The sequence below is a fragment of the Trichechus manatus genome, unplaced genomic scaffold (genome assembly GCF_000243295.1).
Source record: "Trichechus manatus latirostris isolate Lorelei unplaced genomic scaffold, TriManLat1.0 scaffold00006, whole genome shotgun sequence".
In the NCBI taxonomy this organism is placed as follows: domain Eukaryota; kingdom Metazoa; phylum Chordata; class Mammalia; order Sirenia; family Trichechidae; genus Trichechus; species Trichechus manatus.
This window is the reverse complement of record NW_004443942.1, coordinates 2072037-2093946: the sequence shown is the minus strand read 5'-3', so window position 1 is coordinate 2093946 and position 21910 is coordinate 2072037. Positions and strand designations below refer to the sequence as shown.

At 34.3% G+C, this 21910-nt stretch overlaps 1 protein-coding gene across 1 annotated transcript in view; it reads left to right on the top strand.

The window, feature by feature from the left end:
• Nucleotides 1-21910, top strand: part of SBF2 (SET binding factor 2) — a gene marked incomplete at its 5' end in the record, with an annotated part of 451091 nt that overhangs the window by 198437 nt on the left and 230744 nt on the right. Inside the window, 6 exons of the mRNA XM_023736921.1 lie at nucleotides 8950-9082; nucleotides 10368-10476; nucleotides 12535-12648; nucleotides 18587-18664; nucleotides 19967-20080; nucleotides 20521-20649. Of these exons, the coding sequence (XP_023592689.1) occupies nucleotides 8950-9082; nucleotides 10368-10476; nucleotides 12535-12648; nucleotides 18587-18664; nucleotides 19967-20080; nucleotides 20521-20649 (677 nt within the window). The remainder of the gene's footprint in view (nucleotides 1-8949; nucleotides 9083-10367; nucleotides 10477-12534; nucleotides 12649-18586; nucleotides 18665-19966; nucleotides 20081-20520; nucleotides 20650-21910) is intronic.

The window sequence follows — 21910 nt, the reverse complement described above, 5'->3', positions numbered from 1 at the left end:
CTAATTGTCCACAGCTACCAAGTCCTCCACCAGACTGAGTCCAGTACAGCTAGATGGTGCCCAGCTACCACCACTGACTGCTCTGACCGGGATCACAACAAAGGGTTCTGGACAGAGCTGGAGAAGTATGTAGAACAAAATTCTAACACGCAAGAAAAGACCAGATTTACTTGCCTGAGAGAGACTGGAGAAACCCCGAGAATGTGGCCCCCGGACAACATTTTAGCTCAGTGGTGAAGTCTCTCCCGAGGTTCACTGTTCAGCCGGGGCTAGGATAGCCCCATAAAACAAAACGGGACTAATGAGGCACAGCAGTCCAGGGATAAGGACTAGAAGGCAGAAAGGGAAAGGAAAGCTTGTGATAGGGAACCCAAGGTTGAGTAAGGACGGTGTTGATGTATAGTGGGGTTCTTACCATTGTCATAGGGTAATATGTGTACTGTTTAACAAGAAACTATTCTGTAAACCTTCATTTAAAGTGAGAATAGCAGCACAATTGGAAGAACGTAATCGATATCACTGAATTATACATGTAGAAATTTTTGAAATGTGTATCTTTGGCTATGTATATTTTCACCAAAAAAAAAAATAAGGTCCTCCAAGGCCGAGAAGGGAGCGTGTTGACATGTTGTGGGGTTGTTAACCAGTGTCATAAAACACTATGTGTACTGACTGTTTAATGAGAAACTGTTTGTTCTGTAAACCTTCGCCTAAAGTACAATAAAAGAAAAAGAAAAAAAAATTCAATTTGCTCTTTGAGCACTTTAGAGATTAATTTTTTTCTAAAATATGGCTACTCCAATGTTTAGCTTCCAAATAGTCACAGGACAAATTGCCCTCTTTTCTGTGCTCTATAGCACTTTGTACATATCTCTATTCTGTTTTGTTTTAAATATTTATCGATCAATTTGTCATTTTCACTGAACTGTGAGCTCCTAAAAGCATGCCTTAAATTTCTTTGTACATAACCCTAGAGTTTAGCAGTTTCTGACATATGCTGGCGATGCTGTAAAGGTTTAACAGTGGAGAAAAAGAAGCGAAGGGAGAAGAAAGGAAGAAGTTTCAGTTAGCATCTTTTTTGCCAGTGTAATTCCCTCTTCTTGGTTCCTGGCTTTAATTCTCCAATTATTTACAGTATTATCCTTCACCATTGTCTACTAGGAGCCCTGGTGGTGCAGTGGTTATTAGCTCAGCTGCCAGAAAGTTGGCGGTTCGAATCCATCAGCTGCTTCTTGGAAACCGTATGAGGTAGTGCTCCTCAGTTGTATAGGGTCGATATGAGTAGCAATCAACCCAGCGGCAGTGGGTTTGGTTTTGATATTGTCTGCTACTCTATTTTACAGGCTCCTTTGGCTTCCTGTCTCTTAAATTTAGAATTAAAAGTAGATAAGACATTCATCGATTAGAATAGGCACAGATGAGGAATCTGGACCGTTTGGGGGTTGGAATAATCTGAAGTGATTACCGTAGACCAATAGAACCAGTTACAGACTTAAAGAAGAAAAGAAATGTGTCATACCTTTTTACTCTAAGTTTTCGTTGAGTTGTCCTTTTATGGTTGCTATTAGGGATGTACAAATTTAGATTGAGTGCTTTGTGGTCAGTGTATTTAGTAATTGGCTTCTTATATTTAGAAGTTCCCAAATTGCTAAACCCTACTAACTTATGCATAAAATGTATTTTATTCAAGAGGATAAGCCTATGTTCTTAACCTCTAAACTATATCCCTTTTAGTTACCCAGTTTAGCCATATTCTTAACTCTTCTTTTACTTAGAAGCTTTGCTGTAGCTAACGTATTTGGAACTAATATGCTGAAGTTGTAATAAATAGTAGTAGTATCTCTGCGTGATAGTTACAAAAGCTATATATAAAGCTTCAGTTAATCTGTAAAGGTGGGGTTCTTGTTTTTGCTCACTGCTGTACTCCCATTGCCAGAAACATAGTAGATACTAAATAAATATCAGTTGAAAGAATGAGAAATCTCCCTTTTCATGACTCATATTAAGCCATGACCAGGATTATATTGTTTTCTCCGTTGTTGTTTGATGACCAGAAAGAACTATACTGGATTGTGAAGACTTTCTGAAATATATCCTGTCTTGAAATCATGGTGTTCAGTTCCTCACTGTACCCATTTGAAAGCTGAGGTAGTGTTCTATTTGTGCAACATACCATTATTACTCAGAGGAGGGAAGGATTCTGGAGAAAAGTTTTCTTTTCAAAACTGGAAAAAAAATATGTTAATGTTTGATATTATAAATTTTAGAACTTTAACCCCTCAAGAAAAGTTAAAATCAGGAAGTACTTTCTCAGAATGTTTTACTATTTGAATAATCTGCAGGATGTGATTGTACTATTGTTATGAAATCAGTAGTAATTATCACTGGAATGTTTGTTTTCATGTTGTCTTCTCTACTGCTATTGTACAGCATTGGACAAATGTTGGGCTACAGAAGCCTAGGAAGCAATTCAGGGTTATGTAGAAAACTGATTATGACTTGTAATTAAAGAAATGGAATTTCTAAATAACTGTGACCGCAGCAACAAACATTGCTAGTCAGGAATAAACTCATAATTTAAATTTCTTAAAATATTTAAAGTTGTTAATTATCTAAACTTAAGAAAGCATATGATATTTAAGAATACAAAATTTAAGTAACACCTCTGTTATATATATGCAAATTGTTCTCTATTATTCTATATAATTGGATAATGAAAAACTTACTCTAAGCCCTAGAATATTTTCTCTAATTCATTTCTAAAATATTAGACATATATCCTGCTTTAGTAAGGATAGTGTAATGTTTTCCTCTTTGATACCGTAAATTGATTGTTTTTACTGAGTTAAGTAAGGGAGAGTCCCTTACAACTGCTTGCCCTTTTCTTCACAATTTCTTTGACACGAAATGATGCTGATTGTAATGGACTGTTTGTGAATGGGTTATCTTTTTTGTGGAGGAGGGCAGAGGATTCATATGGGAGCAGAGAAGGGTAAGTTCTTTCCTGAGTCTTCAGGAGAAAAGGTTAGACTCCTCTTGGCATACAAATTCCTCATGATCTTACCGTTGGCAGAGCTATTTCTATGTGTATTGCTTCTTGCTCCCTGTGTCCTCTATTTTCTTTGCATGTGGTCTTCTATCAGCTTTGAATGCTTTGGTCTTCTTGTCTCCTTAACCAACTTCTGCCCATCATTCAAAATCCAGCTACTGTTCCTTTAGGAAGCTCCCACCCTGAGTGGGCCCAATATAATCACAAGGGTACGTAAAAGATGGAAGAGGGAAGCAAAAGAGTCAGAGTGATACTATGTGAGAAAGACTCAAGTAGCCATTGCCAGCTTTGAAGATGGAAGGTGGCCAGGAGCCAAGGAATGTTAGCAGTTGTTAAAAGCTGGAAATGGCAAGAAAATGGATTTTCCCCTAGAGCCTCCAGCAAGGAATGCAGCCCTCTGATGCCTTGATTTTAGCCTAGTGAGACCCATTTTAGACTTCCGATTTCTAGAACTGTAAGATAATAAATTTATGTTGATTTAAGTCCGGAAGTTTATGATAATTTGTTACTACAGCCACAGGAAACTAATACATCCACAGACTTTTTTTTTTCTAACGTAGCTATTTTTATTTTAAGTAGTTTAAGATTCATAAGAAGTTGCAAAATTATACAGAGAGGCCACTGGTACACATTATTCACCTTCCCAATTGATAATATTTTATATAATCCTAGTACAATATAAAAACCAGGAAATTAACATTGGTGCACTACTGTTCATTCAGGAATGGAGTGACACTTCTCTAAGTATACCATCTTGAATAGTGACTTCTGGAAGTACGTTAATCTCTTATGTATTCAGAAAAATTAGATCAATAAGGATGGGAAGAAAATAGAAAATCTTAAAACTAAAAGTAAATGGAAACAAATGCTACTGTATTTCAAATTAATAACATAATCACATTGAAGAGAAAAAAACTGATCAAAATAACTTATGAACACAGTATTTGACTATATAACCTCAGTTTTATAGTCATTACATAACTACATCATTACATAATTGCCAAACTACTTCACTACATAACTGCCCAACCACTGAGAATCATGGCCCAGCCAAGTTGACACACAGCCTTAACCATCACAAACATAAAATATGAAATTGGGGGTTGGGGGCAGAAGGCAGGAATCCTAGGGGGTGAATTGAATTCAGAGTAATGGTGTGGACTCAGGATTTCTCAAATACGAATGAATTTATGTGTCTGTGTGTCTATGTGCATGTATATATACATTGTGTGTATTTGTATATGTGTACCATATGTTTGCGTATATACATGCATCTATTCCTATCTTGATCTGGAGAAATGGCCTAGAATCAGACACCCCAGTTACAATGATCTGGTATATACCCTAACACCCAGAATCTTGATTTCCCACCATTCCTTTCCAAAAAGAACCAGGACTCCCTGGAGAAATGGCTAACTTTAGGGCTGGGGCAGGGTAGGTATAATAAGAGCCTAGATTATTTTGTTACACCATAAAGTAAGAAAGAACTTAAAAAAAAAAAAAAAAGATGAGTTTGTGTTAGAAGGACATAGATACTGGCTTAAAGGGGCCCCTACTGTGTAAATCTGGGATATGTTTAGCACAAAAATAACTAAGCGTAGTAATCACTTATCAACTGTTGGAAAAATATTAGGGATCCATGAGTCTATACTGACAATGAATAAAGAAGCAAGTAAATGAGAGCAGCGAAGGGAGGGCATTGCTTACTGCAGAATGTCAAGTGCTGGCTGGTGAAGTGCTGTGTACTATTCTTATTGCAACTTTTCTGTAAGTTTTAAATATTTCTTTGGAAATATTTAAAAAAAATTCTATGTACCATGATCTAGCTTAAAAAATATACCATCATAACTATAGTTGAAACACTCTGTGCATACCTACTCTTTGCAGAGATAAACACTATCCCAAATTTGGTGTTTATTAGTCCCAGACATAATAAACCATTTTGGTCTATTATGTTTAATATACATAATAAGCTATCTTTGTTTTTTCATCTTCTGGTAGTGCAACAGTTGATCACTTGGCTGCTAACCAAAACGTTGAAGTGCAACCCACCCAGCAGCTCTGTGGGAGAAAGACCTGGAGATCCAGGCCTAGAAAACCCTATGGAGCAGTTCTGCTTTGTCCAGTGGGTTCAATATGAGTTAAAAATGGACTCAATGGCACCTAACAACAGTCCCAAACATATCTTTGTATGTTGACTCTGTATTTATATGTAAGGCTGTGGTGGTGCAGGGGTTAAGAGCTCAGCTACTAACCAAAACGTCGGCAGTTCGAATCTACCTGCTGCTCCTTGGAAACTTTATGGGGCAATTCTATTCTGTCCTATATAGGGTCGCTATGAGTCAGAATTGACTTGACGGCAACAGGTTCTAAAGCAATACATAGTACCGTTTTGTATGGTTTAAACATTATGTAAATGCTGTCATACTATATAATCATTATGCACTTTTTCTCAGTTAATGTTATATTTGGGAGAGTTATTCATGTTGATATATATATAGCTCTAGCTCATTCATTTTAAGCTATATTCACAAATACAGGTTCCACAAACTTACCAAAACCAAAACAAACATATCACTTGAAAGTTTTATTTAGATTTCTTTAATACTTGCTTAGTTTTGTGAATTTTGAATACATTTTTAGTTTTAATTTTCTATTTCAGTCAACATTTGCCATCTTCAATCAGAGAAAGTATAATAATAGTATGGTTTTATTAAAATTTATTCAGCCATTCTCACATTTAAGATATGTCTACTTCTTTTCATTATTTCAAATACTGCTATAATGTACCTTCCTATGCTTGTCTTCTTGGGCACATATTAAAGAGTATCTAGAGTACATAACTGTCCACAAAATTACTGAAATCACTGTAATAACTATATTATAGGGTATATACATCTTTATATTCCCCAGAGCAGTATGTATGATAGTTTCTGTTCCTCCCCATCCTTATCAAAACTTACAATTGTCAGACTTAAATTTTGGCTATTCTGATGGGTATGAAATGCTCTTTCATTGTGTTAGTAGTTTGAATTTTTCTAATTCCTAGCGAGGTTGCAGCATCTTCTCATATGTTTTTGAGGAAACCATTTTGGTTTCTTCTGTACATTATAGGTTTATATTATTCTCTAATGTTTCTTTTTTATTACTGAGTTTGTAGTTTTTTTAAAAAAAATTTGAGGAACTTTTTTCCATTTATATACTTTTTAGGTATTTTCTCTTAGGTCTGAAACTTGTCTTCACTTCTGTATTATGTTTTGACCCAGAAACTTTTAATTTAAAATAATTTACCTTATCAATCTTTTCTTTTATAATTTGTATATTTTACACTTTGCCTTTTTGGGGGTATAAAGATTTTTTCCTCTATCTTTTAATGAAAAGTTTTAGGTTTTTAGTGGGGAGTCATGCCACCATTCAGAGAGCTTATCAGTTTAGTGAAACATTTTTCAGTGCTTCCTGTATACTAGTGGAGAACTGGTGGTGCAGTGGGTAAGTACTCAGTTGCTAACCAAAAGATTGGTGGTTCAAATCCACCAGCTACTCTGCAGGAGAAATATGTGGCAGTCTGCTTCCGTGAAGAATTGTTGTTACTAGGTGCCGTCGAATCAGTTCCGACTCATAGCAACCGTACGTACGACAGAAACATTGCCCAGTCCTGCACCGCCCTCTCAGTGGTTGCTATGTTTGAGCCCATTGCTGCAGCCACCGTGTCAGTCCATCTCATTGAGGGTCTTACTCTTTTTCGTTGACTGTCTACCAAGCATGATGTCCTTCTACAGGGATTGGCCTCTCCTGATAATGTGTCCAAAATACTTGAGACAAAGTCTCACCATGCTCACTTCTAAGGAGTGTTCTGGCTTTACTTCTTCCAACACAGATTTGTTCGTTCTTCTGGCAATCCGTGGTATATTCAGTATCCTTCGCCAACACCAGACTTGAAAGGCGTCAGTTCTTCTTTGGTCTTCTTTATTCATTGTTCAGTTTTACGTGCATATAAGGCAATTGAAAAGACCATGGCTTAGGTCAAGCGCATGTTAGTCCTCAAAGTGATATCTTTGCTTTGTAACAGTTTTAAAAATAGAAAGGAATACAGCCTTGGAAACCCTATGGGGTAGCTATACTCTGTCCTGTAGGATCACTATGAGTCAGAATCAACTCGTCAGCAATGGGTATTTTTTGCAGGGGGAGGGGGCTTATGTATACTAAGTACTGTGCTAGGCAGGAAGGATACAGCAGTGACTAAAGCCCAGTATATAGTCTCTGAGGAACTCACACTTTAATGAAGGTAACATTAGACAGAACATGAGCAGAGAGGCAGCGATATCAAACTGAAGGAAGTATTCTGATGGCTAGATGAATTCAATATTGATCACATAGTAATAGGAGATGGCAAAGGGGTTGGAAAGATGGGGTTAGACAATGGAGGCTTTTTGATATGGAGCTCAGCCTTAATCTTGTAGGTTAGGTGTTTTCAAATATTGTTAACATCAGAACTCTAACTTCAAACGAAATTAATGGTAACAACCACAACAATTATAGTAATAAACTTAGGATGAGTTAATATATATTGATTATTTACCATGATACTATGCTGAGCACTCCATATGTTATCTCATTTATTCATAGCAACACTGTAAGGTAGGTTTTAATATTATCCTCATTTTACCAACTGAGGCTCTGAGAGATTAATATATAAATATTATTGTATGAAACAAGTAAAGCTTCTCTTGCTGTATCGCTTCTGCAGAGCAGAATACATTTGAAAATCACTGACCAAAGGATGGAGGAGATATTGAAGGGTTTGAGACATAAAAGCAATATAATCAGTTTTGTGTTAAATATCCATCATTCTACAAACCTGAGGACAGATATGAAGAGAACAAGGACTGGATTAGGGAAACCAGTTATGAAACTTACATTATTTCGAATCAGATAAGATTAAAAACGTAAACTACAAGTTCTGACGTATCATATGGGATAGGTAGGGAATAATAAAAGGGGATAGCAACTAAGAATGAGAGGAAATTTACGTGTGTCACCTGAAGGGACAAGCAACGGTTAAGGGATATATAGGAAGTATTTTACGTTGAGAAAACTAATGGAGACTCTTGATTTAATTGGTCCATGTGATTAAGGTTAAATTGATATAAAGAGAAATCTTCTGAGTCAAAAATAAAAAAGAAAAGAAGAAACAATATACTCATTTAACTATGATTTGATAAGTATGCATGTTGTATTTTCTAGAATTGCCACTAAAAAATTAGACACAGAGCTTATAAATTCCACATTAGCAGAAGGGATAAAAGAAGAGGCAGGATAAATAGAAATCATAAGGAAAGAAAAAGAAGAGATAGAACAAATAAAAAGCTCAAAGTAAGATACTTGTATTTTTATTAAATATGTAATCTAGTTAAAAGACAAAGGTTGTCAGACTGGGTTAAAAAACAACTGTATGCTATTTACAAGAAGTTAAAAAAAAAAGATTCAGGTTAAAACGTGGAAAAATACATGCCAGACAAATTTCAACAACAACAACAAAGCTAGTATGCTTATATTAACAAAGATAAAACAGACTTTAAGAGGAGTAAAAGTACAACAATGCCAGCATCTAAAATGAGTTTAAGAACAGACCTTGGAGATAAAGTTGAAGAAGGTAGTATATTTCCAAACAAAGTATTCAGAGCTTGTTACACTGATTTGAAGAATAGAGACAAACAAAACTGAAAGTTTAGGAAAACAAAACATGCATAGATTATATGGAATTTGCAGTTTAACTAAATATTTTCTTTCAGAGATTCAAAAAATACTGGCTTTTTCTTTCCGTAGTATTCCAAGTCTATGTTCTGACAACACATATAAAATTAAATGCTTTTCATAAGTCTTTGCTCTTGTGTTTTCAGGAATTCAAAATGTCCTCAGCCTCTTTTGTGCAGTCCTCACAGAAAATAAGGTTCTCTTCCATTCTGCAAGTTTCCAGAGACTTAGTGATGCTTGTAGAGCCCTGGAATCTTTAATGTTTCCTCTTAAATATAGGTGAGGCTTTTTACTTGTACTTTTATTTATTCTCAAATTATGCATTACTTATTGGTCATCAGTCAAAATGTTATAAAACAATGGTTTTGAACCACATAGGCATATTTTATAAAGTTATATTGTTAACCAGATTCATGATTCTGGTAGAAATCTATCCTAAAATTTGAAACTTTTTCATGTTGTCCATTAATAAGTTTTGATTAAGTTAATGAAAAGAATATTTATTTTGAATGGTATTGTCAACAACATTTCATTCTTCTCTTTGACTACAGTTGGTGATGAAAGTCTTAGCAGGTTAGTTCTGACTGATTATTTGGTATTAAGGGATTATTATTAATTTTTAGGTGTGATAATGGTACTATGGTTCTAGTAAAAACAAAGAGTCCCCTTTTTTTTAGATACCTACTGAAGTATTTATGTATAATAAATTATATAATGTCTGGAATTTGCTTCAAAATAATGTGGTAGGGAAGAGAACAAAAGCAGGTGGGAATATATATGTGGCCACGCATTGCTAATTATCAAAGTTCGACTGGATACATGGGGCTTCATTATACTTTTTCTCTTTCCATTTATTTTTGAGGTTGTGTTAAAAATTTTCCTTAAAAAAACAAAACAGTGATGGCCTGATAGTGGAATATTGTATAGCCAGTGATGGCTTTAAGTGGAATACTGATTATTCAATTTGATAATTATAAGATCTAGGATGCTTAAGTTCAAACAAACTGGAAAAAAAAAGATTTTAGACTGTGTCCAGAATTTATTTAAAAAAATTTTTTTTAACAATGTGCTTCTGTTAACCTATTAGATAAAATAGAGCATTCTCAACCTTAATTCTTTTGCTTTGCTATTGTTATTGAATGCAAAAATCTGGTATAGAAAATGGAATTAAATGATTGTTTTATATAGGCAAATCATTGCCCAGTTATTAGGAGGGGAAGGCCCATCAGGGAGTCAGTGTTACTGTCATATTTCTATGTAAGAAAAAATATTTTAAAACAAGATTAAAATACCTAAAGAGACTTTGCTTACCCAGGAGGGATAAGGATTAGAAACTGGCCTGGATTCCAGTTACTTTACCTCTTGTTATGTCTGATCGTATCTTTCACATGAAGATTTTTTAAAAACCTTTCCTTTAAGAAATGTAATATTAACAACCATAACAATGTTACTGATAATTTCTAAATGTGGACAATCTAAAACTCATACAGCATAAAGAAGAAGAAAAATATGATTATGTTATGGAAAAACAAATATATTTGATACATATTTTTATTATTTTCAGTTATCCTTATATTCCCATTCTCCCGGCTCAGCTACTGGAGGTTCTAAGTTCCCCAACACCTTTCATTATTGGAGTACATTCTATTTTTAAAACTGATGTCCATGAACTTGTAAGTATTCACCTTTAAAGCCAAAGTTCTACCATATTTCTTTGAGTCCTATAGCTTTTCAATTAATTACTATTTTCAAGTCTGTTGCATTCCCAGTAGAAAAGGTTGGCTGGAAGAAAAGCGTTATTGAAAAGTTTACATGTATTAATTTTGCTTTCTAGCAAGTATAGGAGATTTTAAAAATGAATTTATTTAAATTTTAAAATGCCCACCTTTTGACATACAAGTTTATTGTTCTGTATTCCTCATCCTATATATGAGAAAAGACAAAATAATCCATTAATTAGTGTTCTGTTTATACTTTTGTTATTAGTGCTTAATTTATTCATATTCCAAAATGAGGCCTGTATTAATACTTAATGACTGGTAACTAACAAAGCAAAAAGCCTTTGCAAAAGTCTGAGGGGTTTTAATAGAACACAAGTTCAGTATGAACCCCTACCAAATTATTGTATTCTTAATGCCGTATGAATAGAAATATCAAAAAGGGAAGCTAATATTCTACACTCAAGTCAGTTCTGTAATAATGTGTTTAGTTCTGTGTATTGCACTTTAAGAGGGACTGTAACAAAATAAAGCACTTCGAGAAGGACATCTAGGATTGTCAAGAGTTGAGAAACTATCCTGTGAGGCCTTAGGGAAATTTTCTCAGGTAATTTTATGATACTATTTGATAGCCAAAGGCAGGTATTTAAGTGGCTGTTGTAGGGAAGAAGGTAGCTCTCAATGATTGAAATAGAACCAGTGGGTATTTAGAGAGAAACAGATTTTTGTTCAATATAAGATTTTCCAATTACTAGAGCTTCCCAGTGATGGATTAGGTTTCCTTTTGTGAGACGTGAACTCCCAAGCAATGTAAATAGAGTGGAAGGAATTATACACCACTGTCAGGGATTTTAAGAAAAATTCTTTATTGAGAGGTTGGGCTACATGACATCTGTGACCCACGAGGTCCGTACAATTTATAATTCTACTTCTGTTTTAGTTTTAAATGCAGCAAGGAGATCAGCTCTGTGGTTCTTATCTAGTAATTATGGTTGTAATCAAATGAGAGGTGCCATTTAAACTAATAAAATGACTATTCAACATTGTAATTATAAACAGGACTCTGATTCATATATTAATCATTCTTCCTAACCTTATATGTGGATATCTAGTTCCTTTTTAACTTTCATATCACAGTATAAAAATATATATAAATCAATAAACATATTCAGTAAAACCTAATTAGTACTGACTGAAAGCATACCCATATGGCTTGTAGGTAATTTTATTACCACTAAATATAGACAAACAGTCACTGAAGTTAGGACAAACCAAGTGTTAACAAAGTAAATTTCTTAATTTTTAATGAGTAAATTTTAATGAATCATAATGATATTATCAATGTAACATCTTTAATAATCTTGGCTAGTTTCTCTATTACATTTTTATATAATTTATTTTTAAATACACTGTAAAATCCTAAGAATCAGCTTTTTCTTAAGTACCTAAACAGTACCCTTTTGGTATATACTAACTGCTTTTCTAAGATTCCTGTGTTATGATTACTGTGCTGCTTATGATATGGCTACGCTGCTATAATAAAGTATCCAAAATGCAGTGGCTCAAACGAAGTGAAATTCTGTTTAACACTTGTGCAGCAGTTCATAAACCATTTTGCTCTATAAAGTCATTCACAGTCCAGAATCCCTTCAGCATTATCATCATCTGAATGCCCAAGGCTGGGTTGCTAACAGTTTATTGTTTTAGCCTGTAGCTAGGTGAAAGAGAACATACTCTTTCCTTTTTTACATACCTTCTCTCTGGAATGCCTGAAAGTGCCCACAGCTCTTCTTACATTCCACTGCCAGAAACATGGTCACACTTCTTCCAAAGGAGGCTGGGAAATATACGTACCTCAGAAGTCACGAACCCAGCAATAATTCTATTACTATGGACAGCCAAGAGCCTCTCCCATACATGGTTCTCATTTTAAATTAGTGAAGGCCAGATGAATTTGTTTAACAACAAATATATCTTTTTAATTATAAATTAATTTTTTTTTATCTCTTTCAGTTAGATGTAATCATAGCAGATTTGGATGGAGGCACTATTAAAATTCCTGAATGTATTCACCTCTCTTCCCTCCCAGAACCACTTCTACATCAGACTCAAGCAGCTCTTTCTTTGGTATGACATGTTTTTTTAGTAATAGTTTTTTCTTAATTTAAATCTTAAAGTGAGATAGTTAAAATTAAGCATCATTGTCAATGTAATTACTTAAAAATGAGAGGTGTATGTTCTTTTTTTTTCCTTTTCTAGATTTTTTTTTTTAAGTTGAGTTGTGTATATTTTTGATGAAAGTGTACACAGCAAAACAGGTTCCCATTCAACAATTTCTGTACTTATTGTTCAGTAATGTTGGTTACATTCTTTTTTTTTTTTTTCCTACTTATTGCACAGGGTTTGTTTGTTTTTGCAGAAGTAGAATAACTATAACAACAGCAACACTAATCTTATCATGGCTGATGTGATCAGTGTCCCATCCATACTTCCTGGGATCTCAGTATCACATTTGTTTTTGAACGTCCAAATTTTTTTTTTAATAAAATTTTACAAATTTATTATATACATACTTTTTTTGGAAGAAGTAATACATGCATATAGCACAAAATGCAAAAGGTATGAAGGATAGACAGCAAAAAGTTAGTCTCTCTACCGTTTCTGAACCCAGTCTCCCAGCTTCCCTCCCAAAAAGCACCCCCTGCTATCACTTCTTGTGTATCCTTGTATAGATATCCTGTGCATTTACAAACATGTAAGTATGTCTTCTTCCCTGAAGAAGTTATAGTTTGCTACATTGCTCTGCATTCTTACTTTTTCCTTTAATAAAATGTCTTGAACACCTTTCTTTTCAGTACCGTATAGAGCTGCCTCATCATTATTTTTTTATTGCTAAGAAGTGTGTATATATGTATATATATATATTTGTGTGTGTGTGTGCTTTAAGTGAAATTTTACAGTTCAAGTTAGTTTCTCATACAAAAATTTATGTACACATTGTTATGTGACCCTAGTTGCTTTCACTGTACTGTGACAGCACACTCCTCATTTCCACTCCAGATTTCCTGTGTCCATTCAAGCAGCTCCTGTCCCTTTCCACCTTTTCATCTCGCCTCCAGACAGGAGCTGCCCATTTAGTCTCATGTATCTACTTGAACTAAGAAGCACACTCTTCAGAAGTATCATTTTATGTCTTATAGTCCAGTCTAATCTTAGTCTGAAGAGTTGGCTTTGGTAATGGTTTTAGTTTTGGGCTAACAGAGAGTCCAGGGGACATGTCTTCCAGGGTCCCTCCAGTCTCAGTCAGACCATTAAGTCTGGTCTTTTTACTAGAATTTGAGTTCTGCACTCCACTTTTCTCCCGCTCAGTCAGGGACTCTCTGTTGTGTTCCCTGTGAGGGCAGTCATTGGTGGTAGCTGGGCACCATCTATTTCTTCTGGTCTCAGGCTGATGGAGTCTCTGGTTTATATGGCCCTTCTTGTCTCTTAGGCTAATATTTTCCTTGTGTCTTTGGTGTTCTTCATTCTCTTTTGTTCCAGGTAGGTTGGGACCAACTGTTGCATCTTAGATGGCCACTCACAAGCTTTTAAGACCTCAGATGCCACTCACCAAAGTGGGTTGCAGAACATTTTCTTAATAAACTTTGTTATGCCAATTGACTAGATATCCCGTGAAAGTATGGTCCCCAGACCCCTGCCCCTGCTACTCTGTCCCTTGAAGTGTTTGGTTATATTCAGGAAACTTCTTAGCTTTTGGTTTAGTCCAGTTGTGCTGACTTCCCCTGTAGTGTGTGTTGTTCTTGCCTTCACCTAAGATAGTTTTTATCTATCTAGTTAGTGAGTACCCCTCTCCCTCCCTCCCCACCTTTGTAACCATCAAAGAATGTCTTCTTCTGTGTTTAAACCTTTTCTTGAATTCTTATAATAGTGGTCTTATATGATATTTGTCTTTTGCAATTGTCTGATTTCACTCAGTATAATGCCTTCCAGATTATGTTTTATGTTATGAGATGTTTCACAGATTCATCATTGTTCTTTATCATTGCGTAGTATTCCATTGTGTGAATATACCATAATTTGTTTATCTGTTCGTCCATTGATAGGCATCTAGGTCATTTCCATCTTTTTGCTGCTGTGCACAGTGCTGCAATGAGCATGAGTGTGCATATATCTATTCACGTGACAGCTCTTATTTCTCTAGGATATATTCCAAGGAGTGGGATTGCTGGATTGTATGGTACTTGTATTTCTAGTTTTTTAAGGAAGTACAAATCGATTTCCAAAGTGGTTGTACTATTTTACATTCCCACCAACATTGTATAAGTGTTCCAGTCTGTCCACAACCTCTCCAACATTTATTGTTTTGTGTTTTTTGGATTAATGCTAGCCTTGTTGAGGTGAGATGGTATCTCATTGTAGTTTTGATTTGCATTTCTCTAATGGCTAATGATCTTGAGCATTTCCTCATGTATCTGTTAGCCTCCTGAATGTCTTCTTTGGTGAAGTGCCTGTTCATATCCTTTGCCCATTTTTTAATTGTTTTTTTTTGTCTTTTGTTGTTGGGTTTTTGCAGTATCTTGTAGATTTTAGAGATCAGCCTCTGATCAGATTTGTCATAGCCAAAACTTTTTTCCCAGTCTGTAGGTTGTCTTTTTACTCTTCTGGTGAAGTCTTTTGATGAGCATAAGTGTTTAATTTTTAGGAGCTACCAGTTATCTAGTTTTCTGGTATTTGTGCATTGTTAGTAATGTTTTGTATTCTGTTTATGCCAAGTATTAGAGCTCCTAGCATTGTCCCTATATTTTCTTCCATGATCTTTATTGTTTTAGATTTTATGTTTAGGTCTTTGATCCATTTTGAGTTAGTTTTTGTGCATGATATGAGGTATGGGTCTTGTTACATTTTTTTGCAGATGGATATCCAGTTATGCCAGCGCCATTTGTTAAAGAGACTGTCTTTTCCCCATTTAACAGACTTTGGGCCTTTGTCAAGTATCAGAGAGGTGTATGTTCTTGAAACATGAATAGGTAAATATAGTATTTAGGAGAGAATTCTTTATTTACTAGGTAGTCGGCTGGTGCAGTGGTTAAGAGTTCGGCTGCTAATCAAAAGGTCTGCAGTTTGAATCCACCAGCCACTCCTTGGAAACCCTACGGGGCAGTTCTTTTCTGTCCTGTAGGGTTGCTATAGGTCAGAATTGACTCAACGGCAATGGTTTTTGTTTTTTGTTTTTTTTTAATGTAAAGAGTGTGCTTTGGATCTTAACTGAATATTTTGTTCTACATTCATTCCTTCATCCAGCATATTTACTGAGTAGCTACTATATATACTAGTATATATACTATAGTAGCTATATATATACTCAGTATATATATAGTAGCTACTCACTATGTATATGTATAGTAGCTACTCTGTCATATAGGGTCGCTATGAGTCAGAATTGACTGCACGGCAATGGGTTTTTATATAGGAGCTACTGTGTATACTTGTAAAAACAAGATATGTTTCTATCTCAAATCCCTGATTCCTTTCCCATTTCCCTTTAGAAATCAGCTCCTAGTCCCTCTTCTAGCTAATCTTTTATTAGAGCATCTTATTCCTCTTTGGCAGATGTGCTACTTGCAAAAAACAGTGTGATCCTCTTTTGCCAGTGTTTAAAATTATTATAAGAAGTGTAACTTATTGATAGATTCAATGTCTAGCATTCCCTGCAGTAATGTTTTAAAATATCTTGTAACCTGAATTTTTCTCATTGAAACACATTTAATTTTGTTTTGCAGTTATTTTACCTTAGCTGATTTTTAAAAAGACGTTTTATTTTACTGCCACCTTTTAAGTGCCCATTTATCTGTCATGAGAAAATTGAACCTTAGAAATTCTGCACTCCTTTTCAAGCCATTCCTAGAACTAAGGCCTTCCTACTGTTCTTTGATAATATTCTAGTCCGGCCTGCTTAAACTGTTTTCTTCCTTAAACAGAAACTCAGAGGTCTGGATTTACCCAGAGGGATTTAATTCTCAGAAAATCTTCAAACTTACATTAGTCCTTATATTGTTATAGTGGTATTTATGGGTAGGAACATTTAGAGAAGACTGACTTTTCCTAATATAATTTGTAATCTGGAATACAAGATGTGATATGGTGGAAATAATGCTGGTACAGGACTCAGGAGACCTGAATTCCAATCTTCTTCTGCCACTTGATATTTATTGCATAAATCACATCCCACCTCTACGCCTCTATTTCCTGGTTTTTATTATAGGATGAATGTTTTATCCATAAGATGACTAGGTCACTGTTTACCAAAGAGAAGCATGGAGATGATTTTGGGTGATACGTGTACAAACTTTTTTATTTTAATAATTAAATATTTATAATAATGTATATTAAAATAGCATGTAAAATCTGTGATCTCAGAGATAGCATCTAGGAAAATACTAGGTTAAAAAGTGAATTGAGTTAAAGACAATTTAAAGAAAAACAGTCAATAATTGCACAGGTGGTGTATGGATGTAGCAAAAGCTAAGAAGATAATATTTGAGTTATTAAAGAAAGGTTTAATGTTTTCAGAAATCTTACAGGTATGTGATTACTTAATATTAATAATTATTCAAAGATTAAATACAAAAAGTAACAGAGATTAAGATTTTAGTTCTTAAATTAGTGGCTTCTGCTAGTTGTCCTGCTGCACAGTAGTATTCCTTAACCTGCAACACCTGTGCTACCAAATACTGATCAATGAAAATTCGTTTCTGGTAAGACTGAGTATGCACATTATTATAGCGGTCAAACACAGTAGTGGATTATGTGCTACAGTGCAGTACTACAAATAAGAGATAAGAGCATAGTGTATTGTCAAACTAGGACCAAAAAGAGATTATATTTGATGGAATGCATGGGAGATTTGACATATAAGTAAAGTGAATAATTGTAACCAAATGGGAACACAGTACATGGAACTGTGTAATAATTATGGATGATCTTACAGACACCAAGATGTTATTACACTGTAGTAGTGATTGGGTTATAATTATTGCTGATATTTTAATGTAGTTTTTAAGTATTGTTTTCAGTCTTTGATCTATTTCAAAATGATTCTACAAAGACAAATATTTGCTACATATTGATACAATTTCACCTTTTTTTCCTGTTTTAAGTGCTGTGTGGATTATTCTTTCCCACTTGTTACCCACCCTGCTTTCCTTCAGAGCCTAACTGAAATATTACCTTCTTTTTCTAAGCTTTTCCTATGTTGAATTCATTATACTTTATATTTCATATTTTTTGTATATTTATAGCAACTACCACATTGTTGGAGCCCCAGTGGTGCAGTGGTTAAGAGCTCGGCTGCTAACCAAAAGGTTGGCAGTTTGAATCTACCAGCCATTCCTTGGAAACCCTTTGGGGCAGTTCTACTCTGTCCTATAGAGTTGTTATGAGTTGGAATTGATTTGACGGCAGTGGGTTTGGTTTTTGTTTGTTTGTTTATTTATTTTATTTTTTATCACGTTGTATTATACATTTTCCTCCTCTGGGCTGTGAGAGTCATAAGCTTTTGCTCTTTCTTTCCAGTATTTCAATTAGTTAATTAGTTAGTTAATTCTTAATTATATTATGAAACATAAAAACAAATGCTTGTTTAAAACATTCAACAATATAGACAAATAGCTCTACCCCAAACAATTCCTTTCCCAGAAGTAACTACTATTTTGTAGTTTAGTATATATTCTTTGAGAATTTTACATTTTTATATATATGTATATCAGTGCATATACATATATAGATGTAGGATTGATTTTTTGTTTTTGGAGTTTTTTTTGTTTTCACATAAATGAGACTATACTATGTATATTTTTCTAGAACATGTTTTTTTCACCAAGTATTTTATCTTGGATATCTTTTCTAGTTCATAAAGTGCTACCTCAGCTAACTGCATTGCATTTCATAGATAGGATATATCATAATTCACATACTGACACTTTTTCATCCTAATACTCCAAGTGGATTAAAGAATAAGTCTTACTGATATTAAGATATTTTACATAATAAAACTTCTTTGCTTTAGATTTTACACCCAGATTTGGAAGTAGCAGATCATGCTTTTCCCCCTCCACGAACAGCTTTATCCCACTCAAAAATGCTGGTAAGAAGTTTAATATTTAAGTTTAATGCTTTTTTTTTTTTTTTTTTTTTAAGTTTTATGCTTTTTAAGAGAGCTGTATTTGTAAGGTTGTTAGAGAAACTGAGTGAAGTGAGAGTTAGATGGACGGCCTAGTAACGTAAAAAGTGTCCTGAATTAGAAATTAGGAGAATTGCCACTAACTTTGTGTCCTTCTCAAGGAGGAGCCACAGGGCTGTGCATGGGCCAGGGGTAGGGCCAATATTGTTGTCCTGAGGAAGCTTGAATAAGTGTAGGACAAAAAATCAGAACGTAAGTTATAGTGTGGAAAACTGTTCCAAGCATCAACTTAAAAGGGCCAAGCAAGAATGAAAAAGGGAAGTTTACAAAAATGGAAACAAAGAATGTTGATAACAGGTTAGATCAAATTTGAAGAGTAAGAGGATAAGAATAGTTCTGAGTAGAAGCAATACAAGGGTGAATGTGTAACTGAATGCCCCTTTTTTATTTTGCCCAGTGCATTTCTTAGAGGTGAGCTTTGTGGCCAGTAAGGAGCCTCATAGAGCTGGACTCCTTTCACAAGTTACTTAAGCATCTTGACCTTCATTTCCTCATCACTTAAATAAAATATTCACTAAATAAATCTGTAAGTTTCCTTACAGTTCTAAAATTGAGATTATATTAAAACCTGGATTATCAAAATAGATTCTTATCATAACTCATTAGTATAAGAATAGATTTTTATAAGTTACATAAACTTCAGAAGAACTTTATAGCTTTTTAAATCTAATCCTTTGGTTTTCTTTTTTCTTTTGTATTTATGACTTTAATTCCTTTGGTGGATATAAAAATCATTTTATCATAACTCATTAGTATAAGAATAGATTTTTATAAGTTATATAAACTTCAGAAGAACTTTATAGCTTTTTAAGTCTAATCCTTTGGTTTTCTTTTTTCTTTTGTATTTATGACTTTAATTCCTTTGGTGGATATAAAAATCATAGGACTTGGGAAATATGTCTTCTTTAACATGGTAAAGGGGGAGATTCTGTGACTTAGTTTTCCCTAAGAGGAAAATTGCAAATACTGGATGCAAGTTTTGTTTGGTTTAATATAAAGAACTGTTTAATAGCTTCGGCTGCCCAACAATTGAATAGACAAGATGCTCACCCCTCACGGTTGCTACAAATGAGACTTACATTTAGGAAGCACAGACAGACTTATTAGATAATTGCTCAGGTTCTTCCCAACTTTATGATTTGATGATATTTCATTTGTGTTTTAAGAAATTAAATTGCCTAACATATTTCTTCTTAATCTTTTCAGGATAAAGAAGTACGAGCAGTTTTCCTTAGATTATTTGCACAACTTTTCCAAGGATACAGATCATGCCTACAGCTTATAAGAATTCATGCAGAACCAGTAATACATTTTCACAAGGTAAGATATGGTATTATATTGTATGTATCCAAAAAGTGGTCTCTAATTTAATAAAACTCTATAGTTGTCTATTTCTAGCCATGCATTTTGACCTTAATTTATCAAATGTAATTATTTAAGATCTCTGTTTTGTGAGGTTGGGTGGCAATTCTTAATAATACTGTGGAACTGACATAATATTTTCCTTTAAAGTTGGTTAACTTTAAATTGATTTTTCTTTTAAAGTCGAGTGTTAATTTCTGATTTCTCCTCCTGCCTTATGGATGGATTTATTTTTATTCTTTCCAAAGTGTATAGTATTTCAGGTCAGAACAAAAACTCCTTTCCGGGGAAATGTATTTATACTTGCTTTGATCTTTCTATTATAATTTGTTTTGACCATTTTGTTCACTACTAAATGATAAATTAATCTATTCGTTTTCCATTTTCTATCCTTACAGACAGCTTTCTTGGGGCAGCGTGGTTTGGCTGAGAATGATTTCCTCACTAAAGTACTCAATGGAATGGCATTTGCAGGTTTTGTTTCAGAAAGAGGTCCTCCCTATAGGTCCTGTGATCTATTTGATGAGGTATTGTTCTTATAAAATCAATGCATTATTTATAGACAAAAATAGATCAGTAGTTAAAAGTAGAGAAGTATTATCTGTAAATACTAAATCAAAATAATAAATATATTATAAATTAAATATAAAATAATTAAATATTTTCTATTCTGCATATCATATCTCAGTATTTATATTGCAGATTAGAAAAATAAGGAAAAAATAAAATTATAGGATGTGTCAGAGTATATAAAAATCTTGAGCTGAATTTTTAAATAATTTATTAAAATCCTTTAAAAATTTTTACAGTGATTTTATTCTATATACAGAACTCTTATTTTTAAAGGCAATAATACTATGATTTCTTTATCAGTCACATAGGGAGAAGGCTCTAATTTTGATATACAGATATGTGACTTCAAACTGCAGTTACATTAGTCTGTCAGTGCTACAGAGTCATAGTTAGCTTAGTGGCACTCTTACTAATCAATAATCGACATTTGTTTAGCTTCTTTCCAAACCAAAAAACCCGTTGCCATCAAGTTGATTCCCACTCATAAGGCCCCTATAGGACAGAGTAGGTCTGCCCCATTGCGTTTCCAAGGTTGTAATCTTCACAGAAGCAGGCTGTCACATCTTTCTCCCAAGGAATGACTGGTGGGTTTGAACTGCTGACCTTTTGGTTCACAGGTGAGCACTTTAACCACTGCGCCACCAGGGCTCCTTTTAGCTCCCTTTTTAAAAAAACCCATTGCTATCAAGTTGATTGTACCTCATAGTGACCCTGGAGCCCTGGTGGTGTAATGGTTAAGAGCTTGGCTGTTAACCAAAAGATCAGCAGTTCAAATCCACCAGCCGCTCCTTGGAAACCCTGTGGGGCAGTTCTACTCTGTCCTACAGGGTCACTATGAGTTAGCTCCCTTAGGAGATATTAAATATATGAATGACAGATTTAGTCTCTGTCTCTAATAACTGGCCACGTAGAGGAAGAAATAGGACAGATGTGACTCAAAATAAAGATGCTCTTTTGCATTTGTTGTGCTTTCTCTTTTTTCTAAAGCATCTTTTCATGTATCATTTAACTCTTTGTTCACAGCAGCCTATTCTGGTGGATAGAACAATTAATATTATTTCTATTTCAGTTTCTGAAAGAGCACAACGTGTATTGGAACTAATAAATTTAAAAGTTTCCTGAAGTCTAAAAAAGAAAAACAGGCCTAGCACCCAAGATAGTGGAGAAGAGTAGTCATAGTTTGATGCTGGGTGGTTTATTTAGTATGAAGAAGAT